We start from the raw sequence: 20,713 nt of genomic DNA, 5'->3' as shown, positions 1-20,713 counted from the left end.
GCCAGACCACAATTAAATTAAACCTTATATAAACCTCTTAATCGCATTGCTGTGTACAACACAGACCTACTAGAATTACAGTTAAGCATGAATATCGATTTCTTATCTTCCTTATGTGTTTGTAGTACAACAGTGTTCAGCAAATTCAATGAAAGTGAATTGATTCGGTACAGTCTCCTTCCCATAGGCCCCACAACCAGATTAGAAGGAGAAGCCTCATGTTACATTCTTTCACGCTACTCACATATATATACAACAGTCCTATAGACGGGACTGGTATCTCTGATCTAGTGCAAATCCTTGACATTTCCAATTTGCAGGCTGAGTAATGAGGCATTCCTTTTCTTTTCAGCAATTGCGTACGTTTACTAACCACTTGTCGAAGCAATAACAGTGCTGGACTGGAATATGGACTCTAACAGGCACACTTTTTGCGTCTTCTCCAAGTCGTCCCTTTTGCGTACACACACACACTCAGGCACACACTCCGAGCAGGAGTGTAACCGAGATGTTTATGGCCATATAAGGCAGCCGATGTAACATTTTAACATAAACTGTGGGAGACATGCGACTCAATGCTGATTGGAGGAATGCGTCTCCAAATAGCCCAATGAGGGGCTCTATGGAGAGGTCAACAGGTTAGGCACATCCAAACAAACACCCACGGAAAATCCAGAACACTTCTCTTCTGGTTTCTGTCCAAGTACAGAGAGAACATGGTCTCAACTGCGCCCTGCACTCTTTATCCTATCTCTTTCTCCCGATCTCTCTTTTTCTCTCATAAACTTGTGGAGTTTCAGGAACTCTCTGCTGCATTCCATGGGTTGATATTCCATATCTGTAAGTGTCATTCCCTTCGTTTTTCATCTGACACCCAAGTATTTTTCCCAGGGTTCCCCACGAAAATTTTAGTCTAAGTTCAAAAGCCCTGATCTTCAATCAGTCCCTGACCCTATCCCCCAGAGACACATCCCTTTCCTGTACCTCTGAGATGCTGATCCTGAATCGGTGGTCTTGCACTCTTCCCCAGGCTGTTTATCTCTCTCTACTGTGGGTGCCCAGGCACTGGAAGTGTTTCCCTAATATGGCAGCTGAGGTCCCCACTGATGCCATGCAGACATGAACCGTGTCCCTGTCTCCAATTAACCTATTATAGAGTGGAGACTAAGCTTTTAAACAATTCTTTCTCCTCCCACACCCCTCCTCCCCACCCCACCATAAGCCCTCTCCCTCCCCATCTATATCCCCTTCAATCTCTCTATTTCTTTCTCTCTTCCCCTCTCTTTCTCTCCTCCCTCTCTGTAGTCCAGGCCGTCTGTGCCAGGAGTGGCTCGAACAGAGAGGCTGGGAGCCACAGAAGGAGCAGGACCTCCACTTTCTAGGGTTACTTAATAACCCTCCCCCCAAAAGACGCCTCGCCACAGGGGAGGAACAGAATAAGCACAAAGAGGTCCGGGGAGTTCCTGGGAACGCTCTAGCCGAAGCAGGAGGAACAGAGCGGAAGCTCTCAGAAGTTATTCTCGCGTCTCAGAGAGCGGCTGAGGAGGACAGATGGACTTCAGGGCGTCCCTCAAGCCCCGGTCGGGGCCTAAGCTGGGGTCAGAGATCAAGACCAACACCCCGACCAAGGTGGACTTCAGGTCCGTATTGGGAAAGAAGGAAGGGGGCTCGCCCAAGCCCCCTCAACCAGAACCGGCCCCCAGCAGTGCACCTGCAGACTTCAGGTCCATTCTCAACAAGAAAAAGACCCCAGAACCAGAAAAGGCGAGTGCAAAAGAGCCAGCTCCTACAACAGCAGTAGCCAAACAGGACAAGCAGAGCGGCATCAACGGCGTGAATGGAGCAATCGACAACAAAAAGACCAGCCTGGTAGAAAAAGGAGGGACAGAGAAAAAGAATAACGGAGGGACTGCAGAAAAGAAGAGCACCCCAGCAGAGAAGCCGAGCCTGGAGAAGAAGACGGATAGTGGGATAGCTGAACCAAAGAACAAAATTGTGGATGGAGGTAACAATCAGAAGAAGGGTACCGATGCGGATGGAAGTGCAGCAGAAAAGAAGAGCGTGCCCAACTCTGTGGACAAGGAAGATGGAGGAAAGAAGGGCTCTGGCAAAGCACCCTCGTTCACACAGACTCTGAGTGATGTCACTGTTCTGGATGGAGAGAGACTGAGGTTAGAGTGCGCTGTGACCTCTGACACCCCGGCTGTCATCACCTGGTCCCTGGATGGGAAAGTTGTGAAGCCGTCAAAATTCATTGTCTTATCTCAGGAAGGTATGAGGCAAGGGATCATGATCTCCTCACCACAATTACTCTAAAAACATCTTTCCTGATTAAGCTAGAAGTAATTACACAGTCGTGCTGTATCACGTTGTCTTCCTATATCATGCTTGGTATGTGTTCCGATGAATTTTTTTCCGTTCCTTGATTGATGTTAGTTCTGTTCATCTCCAGTGTGTATCAGAGAGGAAACCCCCTGTAATGTCGTCTCCTTGCGTTTCGTTTTTTCTGATCTGATGAGTTACTGAAAGAGCCTGTCAAGATTAAACTGTGTTTTCAAACACTCCCTACTCCACTGCTCCACTCTCTGACAGGCTGTAGATCACAGAGCATGCCTCAAGCTCATAAAGCAGGGATTGGACCTCACATGGGTGACTGCAGCTTCCAGTTAGTGTTGTTATTTCAGCTCTTTGATCTCACGCGGGGTCAGGTCATCCGATCCGAGGGCTCAAAGACAGACCCTCTGTTCAGGCACAAAGAGATTGATGCGCTCAGCCGCTCGAGTACAATTAGAAAGTTCTGGAATAGCAGTGGAGGATTCCCCGAGTCGCGGCAGGAGTTTTGGGGGACCCGGCATTGTTTTTTTTAGCCTTGGTTAGGATACACCCTCTGTTGTGGATGTATATTGGGTTGTTGCTGTGCTGAGAAGCTTGCTGGGCTGAACAAGGGTAGGCTGGACAGATTCAAGTAGACGTTGCTAGGTAGAGTTTCTAACTCCAAAGAAAACCATACAGAGTTTGTGCCCATGTGTGCCAAAAGTATAGAATCCTCAGTCCACCTCACCTGAAAAGGGTTGTTCATTAATACTCACCAGAATGATGACTAAGCAGGTGACTAGACAGGAACTCTTTACATAAAGCCTCCGTGTTGTACATCTAGTCCTGCTAACCTCTCACTTCATCTTCATCTTCATCATTTTCAATTCAGGGGGCAAGTGTTCACTCACCATAGACAAGGCTCTTCCAGAGGACGAAGGGCGCTACACATGCAAAGCAGAGAACTCAGAGGGAAAAGCCGAATGCACGTGTATGGTCCAAGTGGATGGTCAGTGTCTCACAGAATCCACCTCCTTCTTTTTTGAGAGGTCAACAAACTCTACTTTTAGACAGGCTTTTGTATACGCACATAGAAACAATAGACTGAGGCTGCCGTTCCACCATTGGGAGGTACAATGATCTGCTCTGACTGTATGCTGTACTTCTTTTTATAGATCCCTCGGATCCATCAGCGGAAAAGAAAAACAGGAAAAGCTCATCTTCAACACCTACAACAGAGAGTAAGTTTGGAAGCTGATGTTTTATTTATTGTGTTGAATCTGGGAGTCTGTGAAAGCCTTGAACGAAGTTCTAGGGAATATATATTTTTTTTATTTCTACTGTCAGTGGCCTTGATATCAGTATACGCTGCAATCCCGTGATCCTTTTGGATCAGAAGAACCTCCCTGACCAAACACAGGAACTTGATCAACTCCACAATCACAAAGACAGTAAATGCCATACACGTTTGATGCTCCACCACAGTGGCATAGTTTGCAACACGGGCTGGATGTTAATGTCATTTTTAACAACATCTGTTATTTGAGACCTTGAGCCATGTCTGGAACAACATGCCTGTCTGGATGGATGGGGTGGTGGATAGGGGGGGTTGCTTCACCTGTCAGTAAGTGTTGGTGGATAGTTTGAAAGGAGTGCCTTTCGGCCTGTTTGATTGTTTTTGTTTCAGGCTTTCACCCAGCAGGCACAGTATATCCTCCTGCTTAATCCGTGTGCTAGAGTAAGAGTAGACATGCAATATTTATCCAGCTTTCCTTGCTACTGTCGCCATTGGCTTGCTCAAAGGAGGCTCAGACCCAGATCTCTGTAAAGCTGCTTTGTGACAACACCCGTTCTTTAAAATCCCTACAAATCAATTTTCACCTGCAAGGGGAAAAGTGATCCTAGAACAGGACACCTTCTTCGAAGCGTTTGACATATGGTTTTGGCCCGATCACCCACTTCTAGTGTAGGTGCCTCATAAACATCCAGGTTTTTACAAGCGTAGCTTCCCAAGGCCCAGCAAAGTAACTCAATCATATGGAAAGAGAAGGATGGGAACAAGCAGAGCGCATTACAAAAACAAAAAAAACAAGAAGAAGTGAGAATGACCTAACATGGCTCAGAGCACTTTTCACTTGTGCTGAGTGCCTCTTAAAGTCTGACTCTGGACCTGTCTGTGTCTTTGGTCTGGGACTGAGCATTAGCGGGGTTTATATGTTGCATTGTTTCTTGACGGCTATCAAACCTAGAATAAATACTGGGGAGAGAGAGCCAGTGCCATTTCCTGGATCTTGGGGGCTCTATATTTAGCATGCCCATAAAAGGGGAATTCTAGCAGGCGGTGTCCGCAAAGGCAAACCTTCACTCCAGGATGCTGATCCGGAGAGGCAAGCCTCCCCTGGAGCTCCTGCACATTCTCCTAGGCACTTGCAAATAACTGCCAACCATCATTCCAAGCAGATTTACAGAACATACAGATGTTCACACGCACCTCCAACACAGACCAGTCCTTTAGGGCACAAGGTTTAGGACCAAGTCCCAGTACTTTGCTACTGGCTTTTGCTACTGGCTTTGTTTACATGGCCCCCTCTATAAAGATGTCTTCATGTTTATTTGTTGGAAATTACTCCATTGTCGTCCATGTGATGCATGATGGGCTCTGTTTAGATGTCTTATGTCTGAAACATTTCCCTGGAAAATGCTATCACAACAGATCTACTCTCTGCTAGAACAACATTGCACATGTTGTGCAATGACTAACAAGTCATCTGGAACACAGCTCATTGCTCTCCTGATAACAATGTTTTTATATCCAGATGAAGCCAGGATAAAGAAGAAGCCAGCCCCAAAGTCCCCCACTAAACAGGGTAAGTCGTGGATTCTCATGAAATCTGGCTGACTGAAACAGTTGATAAGCCACAATGAAGCAAAGCTCTGGTTCCCAGGCCCTGAATATTTTTCAGAATTTCTAAAAAACACCTGACCCAACCAATCAGGGCCTAGTTTCCCAAAAGCATGTTAGTGGTGAGATCTTCTTATATGGTAGAAAGAGTCAATGTGACATCCACCCAACCATATATGAATCATCTTCGTGCTCGTACTAAGATGCTTTTGGGAAACCCAGCCCAGCTAATTAACAAGCCCTTCCTGAGATAAAATGGGTGTGTTAGTGCTGGGAAAAAACACTAAGCTATACTACTCCAGGATCCGGATTGGGAACCACCAGTGTAAGGAATAGAAGGAGAGTTCAATTGGGAGAGTGCTCAGATGTCTGTTCTTGGAAATATGTGTACATCAGGATAAAATGTTTAATGCCCCCATTCAGTTGTATCCTCCTTTGCAGGGTCTGCTCCCCAGGTACTGCAGTTCCCCGGAGACCTGAAGATCAGAGCAGGAGAGAAGGTGGAGCTGCTGTGTAACTTTGGAGGCACCACACCCATTACCTGCACCTGGCTCAAGTTCAAAAAGCCGGTATGAACGGATGGAAAGATGAGGGATGAGGGAGATGAGGAATGGGGACAGAGCATGAGAAGGATGGTATAATAAAGCGTGGGGTGTGGGTCTTTACTTTTTGAAGAGCGGCCAGGATGGCGTTCTCTAAATTCCTTTAAATTCTCTGCAAGACTCTCACACACATGCTGGGGACAGTTTGAAAATACCCTGTCATAGTGCTGTTCTGTCCCTCTGTTTATGACGCTCCAATTCTTGGCTGCTATCTTTGCTCTAGATCCAGGCAGGAAGTGGAGGCGTTACCATAGAAACCAAGGAGAACAGCAGTCAGCTGACGATCGCAGCCAGCGACCAGGATCACTGTGGCTGCTACACTCTGGAGTTGCAGAACAAATACGGCAGCAAGCAGGCCTCACTGAACCTCACCGTCGTAGGTATGGGACTCGCTGCCTGATGAGGGCGCTGCAGTTAGAGTGGGAGGCAGGGAGACCAAGGGAGGGAGGGGGAGATAGAGAGATAGAGAGAGAAGTATGAATGCTTAGCATTTCTGGGAGGCCTGATATGACAGATTAGGTTTAATGCTTTCCATCAATGTTCTAGACTCTGAGAACACTGAACTTTTGAACACATTGGAAGAACCGCTCTATTCTATATACACAAATGGTTCCCTCGAAGACTGGATAATGACATTTGGCTCTGTATATGACATGCTGCAATAACTCACGAGGTGTTTTTTAAACGGACATCTCTTTCTCAAGATCCTTTTCATTCTGCCGCAAGGCAACCCCGTGACCTAGCTACAACAATAAACCCATAAAACGCATTAACTGCAGCCATCTGCGGCCCTCTTATTTAGAGGCCATGCAAACCATGTGTAATTTAATTTCTGGCTCATTACTGTGACATCAGTCTGGAGGAATTTAGCCAGCGTTCCCGGGGGAGGCTGTACATAGCCGGACAAAGCAAACGAGCAGTGCATGAGGGGACACCTGATTTGGTATATCTGAGATAAGACCCTTAATAATAAGATGTGTATGACTGTCATCTGAGAGGGTAACACTTATAAAGATATAACAATATAAACAATGTGAATATGTGCATTTATAAGTTTATTGTCTCATAAACCTTGTTTTTCTTTTTTTATATATATTATAATCTATCCACTGCTCTTCTGGTTTGAGTGGTTGTTACTCCAAATGGTCGACAAAGCTCAGGATGTTCCATAATGCACTAGTTCCAAATCCTGGACCAGAAATAGCCCTGCCTTGCATAATTGAATGCTTTCCCTGTTGTAACACACTCTTTTAAATCAGCTGATTATTTGAAGTATATGATAGAGCTGGGAAAACACAGGATCAGGGCTGAAACCACCAGCACTTGTTTTGCAAGAAATTCACAGCATTTTTTTGGCAAAGAACAATGGGTTCTTTGAGTGGTGCCATAAAAGAAACACATTTGATTTAATAAAACATGTTTTAAATTAAAAAACATACAAAAAATGTAACATAGACATTTCATACCTATTAAAGGGATCTTTCCAGGACCTTTACATTGTTCCAAAAAGTTTATAAGGTTTAACCTCCTCTTAAAACCAACCTGGCATTTCTCCTCCATTGTTATAACTTCAAAAATCATGAAGCATAAGGGGTTAAAAGCGCTTCACACTCACACATCTTATCTCCAAAAGTGTTTCTCTGAAGAAACATCAGTTTAGTGACCCAAAAGTGGTACTTCTGTGACACTGTGTAAAAAACCCTCATGTGAATCACTTTGTACTTCCAGGGTGAGAAATTACTCAGAGCTCAGAAACGTTCCAGAAATGTAAAACACAGCAGCTGCCCTTTACGTTGTGTAATAAATTCTTTACAAATAGACCAGTAAAAGGAATTTGCTTTCTCCTGTAAAGACACTATATTGGAGATTGTTTTTTTTGGACAGCCACAGTCTGATACATGTCATGTGTAGAACATATTCCCTCCTAAAGCTCAAAACCTGAACACTGAATCCAAGGGACAACAACTGCCCCAGAGTCACTAATGGCTGCTATGTCTTGTGCTGTGATCACTGCTTTTCTCTTCCTCAGACAAGCCCGATCCCCCAGCTGGAGTTCCAGCTGCTTCGGACATCCGCAAGTCCTCACTCACCCTCTCTTGGTATGGACCTACATATGATGGCGGCAGCATCGTCCAGTCGTACAACCTGGAGATCTGGAACTCTGTGGACGACAAATGGACTGCCCTCACCTCCTGTAACAGCACCTCCTACCACATCCAAGATCTGCTCCCTGACCGGCAGTACAAGTTCCGGGTGCGGGCCGTTAACATGTATGGCATTGGAGAACCCAGCGCCGAGTCGGAACCTGTCACTGTGGGCGTACAGGTGGAACCAGGTGAGAGACAGAGCCAGGAGAGAGTGCAAGATTTTTACTTTTACTTTGAAGGATGCATAGTGAATGGCCTTGATTGACAACAGCACAAGAGAACTTACTGCAGCAGAACAAGGGACTTACGCTATGAACTTACTGAATTTTTGCTTCCATACCCAGAAAAAAAAGAAGAGGAAGCAGAGGCAGCAGTGTCTGATGATGGTATGTGTTCCAGGAAGTGTGTCTACTTGTTGGAAATCCACCAGTTCACCTGTCCAGTGTTCAACCCAGCCATCCAGTCATCTATTCATCATTACCAGTGGTTCCTAGCCCTGGCCTTTAGTGTTTTCCCTGCTCTTTAGTACTTTCGGACTTTAGTAACCCGCTGAGCTACTAGCAGTTACCATTCGTTTTTTCTTTTTTATTCTTGCATTTGCTGGTATCACTTAGGTGCTTTGTAACCAGTAGCCTGGCTAGTTTCATAGTCTTGTTTGCTAGAGCCTTTTAGACAAATTACAGCTTTGCTTTAGTTGATTTAGACTCATAAGTCTAGTTTCCCACATTTCTTTTGGGTCATGAGAAAGTATATACTGTCTAAGAACCCCTGAACCTCCCTATGAGAACAATGGAGCTAAGTAGTCAGATCATGTGGGAAAGGAAAACACCAAAAATGAGCAGGGCAGGGTTACTCCAGGTTCAGTCCCAAGATCCCTCCATATATTCATCCAACATTTACTCATTTTATTCATTTCTGATGTGTTTCTTCTCTTACAACTTCTCAGATGCTGAGAAAGAGCCAGAATACAGGAATGTGGTTATAAAGAAAGACTGCAGTGTAAAGGATTTCTATGACGTAGAGGATCGCTTGGGCACGTAAGGAACACTTTTACTGAATATGCCAAATCCATAAACTCTTTTCCTCCATGGGCCTGATTCACATCTTTTAATGTTCTTTACTTCTTCCTTTCCCTCTCCCGCTTTCATCTCAGGGGTAAATTTGGCCAGGTCTTCAAACTGGTTGAGAAGTCCTCAAAAAAGGTGTGGGCAGGGAAGTTCATCAAGGCTTTCTCACAGAAGGAGAAGGAGAATGTGCGGCAAGAAATTGGCATCATGAACAGCCTCCACCACCCGAAGCTAGTGCAGTGTGTGGATGCCTTCGAGGGCAAGTCCGACATTGTGATGGTGATGGAAATGTAAGTCCATTCCACCTTACCTGACCCATGCTAAGTTCTAACAAGTAGAACTTGTTAGGGAAAAGAGTGTGGCGTGGATCTGAAGGCGACAGTGATGATTACATTAACTTATTAAGCAGACCAGAGTGTTCTCACCGAGAGCTCTTCTGAACATGCCGGGATGTTTGGTGGTGAGCTTTTTTCCCCCCTCCTTCAACACCCTTAAATCTTTTCGCCAGTTTTGCTTTTTATGGTGAGGTCAGTGTGCAGAGGCAGCAGTGTGTGATTGGAGAAGTGGTTGTCACATGTCCTTATATAGCACTAAAGAATAAGAGCAAAGGGAGGGGCGAAGGAGGGGTCCACTCAGCCTCTTGCTTGGCAGCCATGATGGAAAAAAGGCCCAGATTCGAATCTCATTTCGAGTATGAGATTTGTTTATTGCTGCTCCAGGAACAGAAATACGTCTTGATTGTTTAATGGAAAATGCAGATAAAGTGTGTTGCAGCCAATTGCGTCTTTGCACTGTCTCTTCCACTTTCTGATTGGTGATGTCAGCCTCTTCCCCTGTTGGCTGCAGGATCTCTGGCGGTGAGCTGTTTGAGCGAATCGTAGACGAGGACTTTGAGCTGACAGAGCGCGAGGTCATCAAGTACATGCTCCAGATCATCGACGGGGTCCAGTTCATCCACAAGCAGGGCATCGTGCACCTGGACCTCAAGCCGGAGAACATCATGTGCGTTAACAAGACGGGCAGCAAGATCAAACTCATCGACTTTGGTCTTGCGAGGAGGCTAGGTATTGGTCATTGGTCTTTTTCTGTGACACTTGAGGGTGAACTGATTTTGTTCCATGATGAGGGTTTGATGTTTTCCTTACAGAATTATACTTAATATGATGAAATCCATTTGGTATTTCAGACAAACTGATCACACTCTTTGTCTTCTATCCTCAGAGGACTCCGGTTCACTCAAAGTTCTTTTTGGAACACCTGAGTTTGTGGCTCCTGAGGTGATCAACTATGAGGCAATTAGCTACCCAACAGATATGTGGAGCATCGGCGTCATTTGTTACATCCTGTACGTGATAATTGCATCCTCTGGATGGAAAGATTTATCTCTTGAAGCTTAACATTCAGTGTGTGTACTGATAATACTGATATACTGATATATGGGGGCAGTGGTGGCTCAGCGGTTAGAGCGCCGGACTATCGATAACAGGGTTGTGGGTTCAATTCTCGGGCTCGGCAAGCTGCCACTGTTGTGTAGCCTGTTCTGTCTTTACCCTTTTTGCTCCCCGGGCGCTGGAGTTGGCTGCCCACTGCTCTGGGTGTGTGTGTGTGTGTGTGTACTCACTGCCCCTGGTTCACGTGTGTGTTCACTACCACAGATGGGTTAAATGCGGAGGACACCTTTCGCTGTACAGTGACAAATATGTGCACCTTTACCTTTTACATAAATAAAGTATACACAGTAAATGGACAGGTGGTTTGAATGCAGTTGAATGTTAGGTGGGGGAGGTCACTAAATTTTCCAAATTTCAGGAATTCAGTCAGTTTTGGCAAACTGCCCAACTCAGATTTCTTTTACAGTGCTAATGACAGGACTCAAATATTACTCAAGTATTAATATTTTATGTACTATCCCAAACCATCAGCATTATATGAGTTTGATATGTAATGCTGATTGTAGTAAAATATTGGTAAATCCAAAATAAACACATTTTTTTGCTGTGTAATGCCCTGCACGTACCTCTCAGCTATGCATGTCTTTTATAAAGTCTTTTAGGCCAAGGTCATCTCTCAAAACTACTGTAAAATAATGTCTCAGGCATCTATCAGTGTATTCATAACTATTTTGTGTAATATCTTTCTGTCATTATCACTGTGATCAAATCAGACTCTATAAACTTCTATAGATCAGAACGCCTCTTTAAAATGACACACACTGAAGCCCTGGCCTTAGATTCTGATACACATTCTAGACTATGGTGAATAGTATGAAAGTCTTAGGCTGTGCTATCTAACTAGCCCCCTTTCTTCTCTTTAACTTTAGTGTTAGTGGTCTTTCTCCATTCATGGGGGACAATGATAATGAAACCCTTGCTAACGTTACCTCTGCAACCTGGGACTTTGAGGACGAGTCTTTTGATGAGATCTCAGACCTGGCCAAGGATTTCATCAGCAGTCTGCTGAAGAAAGACATGAAGTGAGTCCCAAGGTTTAAGATAATTAGATAAGCGTTCTGGTATGGCGATCAACTTGTGGATTCATTTAATGTAATCTTATTTTGATGGTCATGGTTCTGTCACCGCCAGCTCGCAGTGCTCTAGGCAGAACGATTGTTTTCAAATTTGTGAATTTCCATTCATTGTATGTCTGAGTGCTCCCCCTGTCTATGATTTCTTGAACTGCAGGGCCCGGCTGACTTGCGCCCAGTGCCTGGAGCACACCTGGCTAAAGCAAGATACTAAGAACATGGAGGCCAAGCAGCTGTCCAAGGAGCGCATGAAGAAGTACATTCTGAGGCGCCGGTGGCAGGTCAGAATTACAGAGATAACCATTTGCTTTTGGATTGGAGCTTAATTGCTGCTGAAAATTGTCCAATTTTGTGTCCAAGTTGTCCAATGTTCTCCATTATGAAATCATGAAGATGTAAACCAAGAGATTTAGAGTGGTTTGATGTGAAATGCTCAGATCTGGAGAACTTATTCTACTAAATTGAGAGTTTTAATTGTTCAAACACTTAAACCATGTAATGCCTCACAGGAAGCTATTACACAGAATGGCTCCGTATACACGACCTGATGTCTGAGACACTGTTTTATGACAGTTTTAAACTAAGTTTAAAATGTATTATATTCATTGATTCATGGTTGAGGGTAACATGCAGGGCATAACATTACATACATAAGATGTATTTTATATAAGAAGTATTTTATGCATGGGAATGAATGCCATGCCAATACTGGGCCAGATTTGTTTCTGAAATTAACATAGGGTCAAAAGTATACATACGGGGACAAACATATACATATAGCCCACCTAATAGCACACCAAACAAAGGCGTAATGCCTGCTTTAGCCATTCCACAGTGACCTTTAATGTGTGTTAGAGGTCATTCCTATTGGAAAACACTGTCTAGGTGATGATATGATGTTATCTTAATTAATTCTTTATTATTCCATCTACTTTGTGCAGTGTACCAGTTCCAAAACAGCTCCAAGACATGATGCTAACACCACCATGCTTAACAGTTGGTTCAGTCTGGTCATTGTGAAGAGGGACAGTGTGACAATATTCATATTTCATCACAATATTCATTCACTTTATCACTAGGGTCACTATATATATATATATATATATATATATATATATATATATATATATATATATATATAGCTCTGGCAAAAAATAAGAGTTATCATTATCAGTTTCTCAAATTAACATTTGTGTTGTTTCCCGTAAATTCCAAATAAAAATATTGCTATTTAGAGCATTTATTTGCAGAAATGACAACTGCTCATAAACAACTGCTCAAATAATGGGGATACATTTTTATTCTAATTATAATGCAAATAAGTTATTATTCAAATTTAAACAACACAGTACTAATATTTGAACTTTGAGAGCATTTACAAATCACTATGGTGAAATAAACATGACTGCCAATCACAGCTTTGATGTCTTAGCAGGCTCATTGCTTTGGGTGACTTTGTCATTTAAACTCAGCTTTGTTTGATGAAATGCCTGGAATATGGCCGCCATACATGTAGAGATGCAAATTTTTTAAGAAAATAAATTAAGTGGTCTCTTAAGGAACGAGAAGATGGAGAGTTGCTAACTTAGCAACTGCAGCTTAGTTGTTAATAGGGTCAGAAACTAAGCACATTTTTATCCTTGCTGTACAGAAAACAGGGAATGCGGTGAGAGCCATTTCCAGATTTAGCTCTATGGGAATGCTAGCTGGGATTGGCCCAAAGAAAGGCTCCCCAACAGAAGATAATAAACCAGGTTAGCAAAGCAATCCATCTTCATATTGCTTTATTCATAGTATTATTGTAGTAAACAGGTATTCATCTTGTGTATGTGTACATACCTTCAGAGAACCCCCCTGCGCCATTCCTAGAGAGTGCCGAGGATGAGAACCACACACCTGCAGCTCCGACCTTCTCCTTGGTCATCCAGGATGTAGAGGTTGTGGAAGGCAGCGCCGCTCGTTTCGACTGCAAGATCGAAGGTAATTAACACTGACATGGAATCTTTAATGAAGTCTTAAATGAAAAAAAAAACCTTGTAGAACCTGTAGACAGAGTCTGGGAAAAATAAGGTATACAAGGCTTTGATAGGTAAAAGGGTACAAATCATATTGTGTGAGTGTTCTGTCTTCTAAAGCAGCTAATTTTGTTATTATATCCATTTGTGGTTTTAGAGAAGGCATGCTACTAAACAGATTACAAGACAGGCAGCAAAACAAGCTAATCTGGTTTTGTTTAGACTGTAAAGTATCTGGATTTCTTTAGAACTTTGTTAGACATTGGTTTGTTTCATTATGATGACATGATCTTTTTTATTTATTTGCTTCAGCTGAACATTAATTCTGGCTTACTTCAGAACTATGTTGGGACTACATCATCTCATCATCATTGCAGCCTAAATACAGCCTCTTATACTTGTAATGCTTTGTTATCACTGGAGAAAAACCTGAATGCAAGTTAAGTTCTGTGGGTTTTATAGCCTAGTTGGAAGTGTTCACAGGCATACACACTTACACCGTAAACAAGATAATAATATCCGAGTTTGAGGTTGGAGGCAGCAGTGCGAGGTTCAGATGTATAGCTTTTCTTAGTCAGGTCGTTTGGATGAGTGTTTTTAATAAATGATAATTTATCTGAAATAATAGTCCTTGGCTATTTGAGGTTGCTAGTGTCCTCTCACTGTACTTGGCTTCTCTAGTTTTGCTGATTTCTGTGCTACTCAAGATTAGAAAAGTAACGTACATTATTTGCTACTACTTTTACTTTCACACTGCTCACTAAATCAGTATCTCTAAAATGGCGCTTCGGTGAGGTAACATAGTAAACACACATCACTGACAAAGATCAACTGGGAGGTTTGGGAATTTTACAGGTGGACCAATTTTGTGGCATCATATAGCCTATGAATATACACAGTAATTTTAAAATATTTGCTGCAAAGTATGAAGGTTGCACTGTTTACTTTTTTTCAACAACGTTGTCACAATGTTGTCGCAACCTCAACATTAGGTAACATTGCCTCTTGGTCATCAGACTACATTTGACAACTTTCCAAAATTCCAATCTTGTTCCATTACAATTTTCTGACACTAGAACACATTGTGTATTTTAGAACATTTTAACGTTGTGACAACATTGTGGGCACCAAAACAATATAATAGTGGTGTCCCATGGGTTACTGATGCCTGAGGGGAACGTCGACTTCGGCGAGTTGTACAGAGCAATCAATGCGCCCCATTGGACTAGTTGGTCTCTATTATTAACACCTTCCATCACCTAATACAGCCCATACCATCACGCCTCTCTCAACGAAAAAATGATAAAGGCTAAGAGCACTAATAACAGGCAATACTGAGTATAATAAGCTGTGTAATAAGACAGTGCTTCATGAGATGGGTTGGGGTGTTGGTGTGGTAAATCCCTGACACTGTTCAAAGTAAGTGACCCTCGGGTCTGGACATGAGTAAAGGCATGATAATAAGGTACTCATGTGCTTTTTCTTTAGGCTACCCAGATCCTGAGGTGGTGTGGTACAAGGACGACCAGCCCATCAAGGAGACACGTCACTTCCAGATCGACTACGAGGAGGACGGCCACTGCAGCCTGGTGATCTCTGAGGTGTGCCCCGATGACGATGCAAAGTATACCTGCAAGGCGGTCAACAGCTTAGGGGAGGCCTCCTGCACAGCTGAACTGATGGTGGAGTTCATGCAGGAGGAGGAAGGAGAAGGCGAGGAAGAAGAAGAGGAGGAAGAGGAAGAAGAAGAAGAAGAAGAGTGAGTAACAGGACAAACAAGGACAAGACGAGAGGAAAGGATGGGTGGAGGAACGAACAGACGATTGGATACCGTGGGAGACAACCATGAATCTTCTTAAAGCTTACACTCTTTTCCCTGCTGCTTGTGTTATGAGTCTTTCACTGATGCAAATATTTATTCACTTCTGTCTTTACAGCCCAAGTGGTAAAAGAGTAAAAACTGTTTCGTATGAAGTGGATGTTCATTAAGATCAAAGACATTCCAGCATGTTCTCCTGGTTTCCTGAAAATGATCAACAGCAGCAGCTCCTGTTTTGCCAGAAATGGACTGTTCAGTTGAACTGCATATCTGTTGAACGACCTTTTGGTTCCTATGTCTGGATGTTCAGACAGTTTCCAGGGTTTTATGGCATGCTGTTGGGGCCGAGAATGTGCTGCATAATGCATTGCACGCCATTTTTTTCTTATTAACCAGTGGTGGACTATTCCGGTCCTGAAGGGCTGGATTCCTACACAGTTTTATGCTTTTCCTGCTCAAGCACACCTGATTCACCTCACCTGTTAATTGCCCGGTTTAGCAGGTCTGTTAGAGCAGGGAAACCACCACGCTGTACATATGAATGCATCACATGGTCATGGTGACATGGATCATATTCACAACAGTTGCGAGCATAAGGTCAGAAAGATACTTGCTCTTTTTTTCAGTTTTGGAACATAAATATACACAAATGTAAGTGGACTACAATAGAAGAAAATCCAGGAAAAATGTAGGATATCCACTATGGCCCAGGGGTCGTAAGGTCGAATTCTGAGCCATGCCACTTTGCCATCAGCAGCTGGAGTCTGAGAGAGTACAATTGGTCGTGCTTTCTCTGGGTAGGTAGATGCCGTTCTCTGTCCCCTCATAAATCTTAAGTGATGTTGGCCTGCACAGGCATCTGTTAGCTGGTGTAGCGGAGCTGGGTACCCGGTGCTTTCCTCTGTGTACCCCAGCACTGCTGTAACGGCGGCAGCTCGAAAAGAGGCAATGGCTGACTTCATGTGTCGGAGGAGACGTGTTAAGTTCTTTCCCCAACTAGTAGTTTTTTTATATATAAATAACAAAAATGTAGGATATATGCCTTTTAAGACTATATTTTTGAGCAGCTGCAGATACTGACATGATGAAAAATCAATTATTATCAGCTGGCTACTGTTTGAGCACATTTTTCACACAGTTAAGAATATAGCTGCTAATTAAACAAACTCACTCTCGATCTTTTTTTAAATTCGACTCCCCGTCAGTACACAACATGGCTTGTCTGTTGTGTAGAGATTTCCCGTGTTAAGAGTGCACTTTTTCAGCCTTGTTGACATGATATGTAAACACCATGTCAATGTTTGCTTAGTTAACACATTTATTTATTTCAAAGAAACACAGGCTTTCATTCTGGGCCTAGAAGGGAACAAAATACCACTATGTGTTTGCTATGTGTTTTCTGCCCCAATGGCATGCCATTATTTTCCGCAGTGTCATCACTTATTTTGGGTCACGCTGCTTGGACTTCTTTTTTTTTGTGCATGCCTCACTGTTTCTACTCTGCACTGTAGCGCACCCAAGTGGTGCAACACTTTATGCTTTTAAACACGTAATATAGCCTTGCATGATGTATGCCTTCTGGCCTGAGGCTTCAAGGCAGCAGACACACTGGTGGAGACCGAACTGTATAAAAAAATCAGTAATCAATTTTTATTTGATTTGTTGACAACAGAATTAAGTCTTGTTTTTTTTAAGTCAAGACTGATCTGTATGGTGTGTGGGATTTTGGTATGTGTCCACATAAGTGAATATTACGTTTGTATAATCCAATGATCACCGTCTTCTGAAATGCAGTCAGTGTAAATCCATGCTGCACACTTCAGCTGACTCGCCAAGGTTTGTCTGTGCTATTTCTGTTCAAAGGTTTGTTTGCCCTATTTTAGTTGACTTGCATGACAAAGCAGACTGGCATATCGAGGTAAAACTTGGTGTAGAAGGTCCCACTGCAGTCCTCATCTTTTATTTATGTCTTTGTACAGGCTTCTGCCGCCATGCTGCGTGTCTCTGAGTAGTCTCTGACAATGAATTAGTTATAGCCGTAGAACTCAAACTTGGGATTGGTGAGTTTTTCCACTTTGCATATTAAGACAGAAGTAGTCCCTCACACTTCCTCACGGCCCGTATACAGAGGTAGTAGTCCGGTTTGTGCACTCAATGTTTAAGCAAGCTTAACTGAGACATATTGAAAAATCATGTGAATCAATGATGTCTAATGAACCACTTCATGTTGTTTTAGACTTTAAACATTATCACCAGTTCATCATCAAAATCTGAGTGGCCGCATAAATAAAAGTGATCCCCTCTCTTAACGTGTCTGTTTGTTTGACTAGTGAACACACATGCAGTTTTTAGACATGTCCTCCACCCAGTTTTGAATTTACATTCAGTATGTAAGCTATGCTTAAAGCAGCACTATGCAGGAAATGTAACCCTTGCTCCTGGGCTCCCCCTACAGTTGGGAGGTGTAATTCATGCTTTGAGCCACCCTTAAAGGACATGGTATATAGAACCGCCACTGAAAGTGAAAGTGAAGCATGTGGACTAGGGGTGCTCATTTAATATTCGATTTGTTTGGTATGGATTAAAAAGAGCTAGTCAGATTGCTGGTTATGGATTAAGTCCCGCCCTTCAGTTTGCAGATGAGGATTATTCCACTATCAAAATAGTTGTTTCTTGCAGCCTTAATGTGGACTGATGCAGTAGAGTAATATTAAGCAGAATTTTGCAGTTCTCACAAGCATTGTCCTTACCGCTTCACCAACGTTTGTGCCGAACCTGTAATAGCAACAACAGAGACTGTACTATTAACATGATTTTAAAGCTGTTATGTTTAGGTAAAAATGCTACAGAATGCTGTTTTAAAAAGGACTTCAACATTGTGCTTACACAAACCTAATCTTCATGAAAGAGTCAATATGATGTTTGAAGTATGCTACAGAACATCTAGAGAAGGCTGGTCAGTTTTTGAAGCAAGTGCTGTGGGCCTAGGACATCAAACTCTTTGGCTACTATCAGCCTACTAAATGTAGGTTAAAAAAAGGGAACTGCATATCTTATATATAAGAGCCCCTTATTGGGGTGGGTCTGTTTTGTTTTGAGGGTGTGTGGCTAGCAGTGGCACTGACAATATGAATTCCAGAAATACCAGCAAATGATGCAAATGTCAAAGCATCTATGAAATGTCTGAAGGAACTCAACAAATGGTTTAATAACAAATCGTTAAAGCATGAGTAAACTAAGCTCTACTAAAGCTTGAGTAGTCTGATAAATCACTGTGCTGATCAGTTATTTATCTCAGTGTTACTGAGCTCTACTAAAGCCTGAGTAGACTGATAAATCACTGTGCTGATCAGTTATTTATCTCAGTGTTACTGAGCTCTACTAAAGCATGAGTAGACTGATAAATCACTGGGATGATCAGTTATTTATCTGTGTTACTGAGCTCTACTAAAGCCTGAGTAGACTGATAAATCACTGAGCTGATCAGTTATTTATCTCAGTGTTACTGAGCTCTACTAAAGCCTGAGTAGACTGATAAATCACTAAGCTGATCAGTTATTTATCTCAGTGTTACTGAGCTCTACTAAAGCATGAGTAGACTGATAAATCACTAAGCTGATCAGTTATTTATATCAGTGTTACTGAGCTCTACTAAAGCCTGAGTAGACTGATAAATCACTGGGATGATCAGTTATATATCTCAGTGTTACTGAGCTCTACTAAAGCATGAGTAAACTGATAAATCACTGGGATGATCAGTTATATATCTCAGTGTTACTGAGCTCTACTAAAGCCTGAGTAGACTGATAAATCACTGTGCTGATCAGTTATTTATCTCAGTGTTACTGAGCTCTACTAAAGCATGAGTAGACTGATAAATCACTGGGATGATCAGTTATTTATCTCAGTGTTACTGAGCTCCACTAAAGCCTGAGTAGACTGATAAATCACTGTGCTGATCAGTTATTTATCTCAGTGTTACTGAGCTCTACTAAAGCATGAGTAGACTGATAAATCACTGAGCTGATCAGTTATTTATCTCAGTGTTACTGAGCTCTACTAAAGCATGAGTAGACTGATAAATCACTGGGATGATCAGTTATTTATCTCAGTGTTACTGAGTTCCACTAAAGCCTGAGTAGACTGATAAATCATTAAGCTGATCAGTTATTTATCTCAGTGTTACTGAGCTCTACTAAAGCCTGAGTAGACTGATAAATCACTAAGCTGATCAGTTATTTATCTCAGTGTTACTGAGCTCTACTAAAGCATGAGTAGACTGATAAATCACTGTGCTGATCAGTTATTTATCTCAGTGTTACTGAGCTCTGCTAAAGCCTGAGTAGACTGATAAATCACTAAGCTGATCAGTTATTTATCTCAGTGTTACTGAGCTCTACTAAAGCCTGAGTAGACTGATACATCACTGAGCTGATCAGTTATTTATCTCAGTGTTACTGAGCTCTACTAAAGCATGAGTAGACTGATAAATCACTGTGATGATCAGTTATTTATCTCAGTGTTACTGAGCTCCACTAAAGCCTGAGTAGACTGATAAATCACTGTGCTGATCAGTTATTTATCTCAGTGTTACTGAGCTCTGCTAAAGCCTGAGTAGACTGATAAATCACTAAGCTGATCAGTTATTTATCTCAGTGTTACTGAGCTCTACTAAAGCCTGAGTAGACTGATAAATCACTGTGCTGATCAGTTATTTATCTCAGTGTTACTGAGCTCTACTAAAGCCTGAGTAGACTGCTTCACAACAGTTTCACAACATACAATTTCCTTCTAAATTCATACAGTCCACACCAGGAACTTATATTGTAAAAGAAAATGATTTTATGAAACATGCTGGTTTCCCTTTCATGGAAAGATCATGGAAATGATAAGCTCTCCTTTGATTAGCTGGTTTACATCACCACAATGTGGGGAGCATAGCTGAGACTAGGCTTTTGTGTGATTATTCCCAAGCCATATCAGATAGCATTGTTGTCATCTCTGCATCCTCATACCATGGTGTGCAGTTAGCTAGCTAAAGTGATTGTAGTTGGTCAGTTGGGTTAGCTTTTAGCCTAGTATCCTCTTGCTTCCAAGGCACCCTCGGTCAGCCCTTCTGCCATATCCAGTCGGACTAGTGTTAATGGTATGTCAACTATGCAAAATAAGCTGACTATGCACCTTGTGTCAGCATCAAGATGGCTTCTAAATAGACTGCTCTATCTGTATGCAATAGAATATTCTGTAATTTTTATTTTTACAAGTATATGAATAATACAGATCATACAATAGCCAGACTCTGGCCCCTGGACGATGTGACCATG

At 42.5% G+C, this 20,713-nt stretch overlaps 1 protein-coding gene across 1 annotated transcript; it reads left to right on the top strand.

The window, feature by feature from the left end:
• The first annotated feature begins 1,356 nt into the window (after nt 1-1,356).
• On the top strand, nt 1,357-17,698 carry mylkb (myosin light chain kinase b). The gene is made up of 17 exons (XM_072683715.1): nt 1,357-2,272; nt 3,206-3,322; nt 3,489-3,554; nt 5,130-5,180; nt 5,657-5,784; nt 6,041-6,197; nt 7,847-8,152; nt 8,309-8,350; nt 8,911-9,001; nt 9,118-9,321; nt 9,878-10,095; nt 10,253-10,376; nt 11,352-11,504; nt 11,713-11,836; nt 13,207-13,309; nt 13,401-13,535; nt 15,059-17,698. Exons 1-17 carry the CDS (start codon nt 1,552-1,554, stop codon nt 15,331-15,333), a joined length of 3,015 nt encoding a protein of 1,004 aa, XP_072539816.1. The 5' UTR covers nt 1,357-1,551; the 3' UTR covers nt 15,334-17,698.
• Nucleotides 17,699-20,713: the final 3,015 nt, after the last annotated feature.

The sequence above is a fragment of the Salminus brasiliensis genome, chromosome 7 (genome assembly GCF_030463535.1).
Source record: "Salminus brasiliensis chromosome 7, fSalBra1.hap2, whole genome shotgun sequence".
NCBI lineage: Eukaryota > Metazoa > Chordata > Actinopteri > Characiformes > Bryconidae > Salminus > Salminus brasiliensis.
This window is presented reverse-complemented; position numbering and strand designations above follow the sequence as displayed.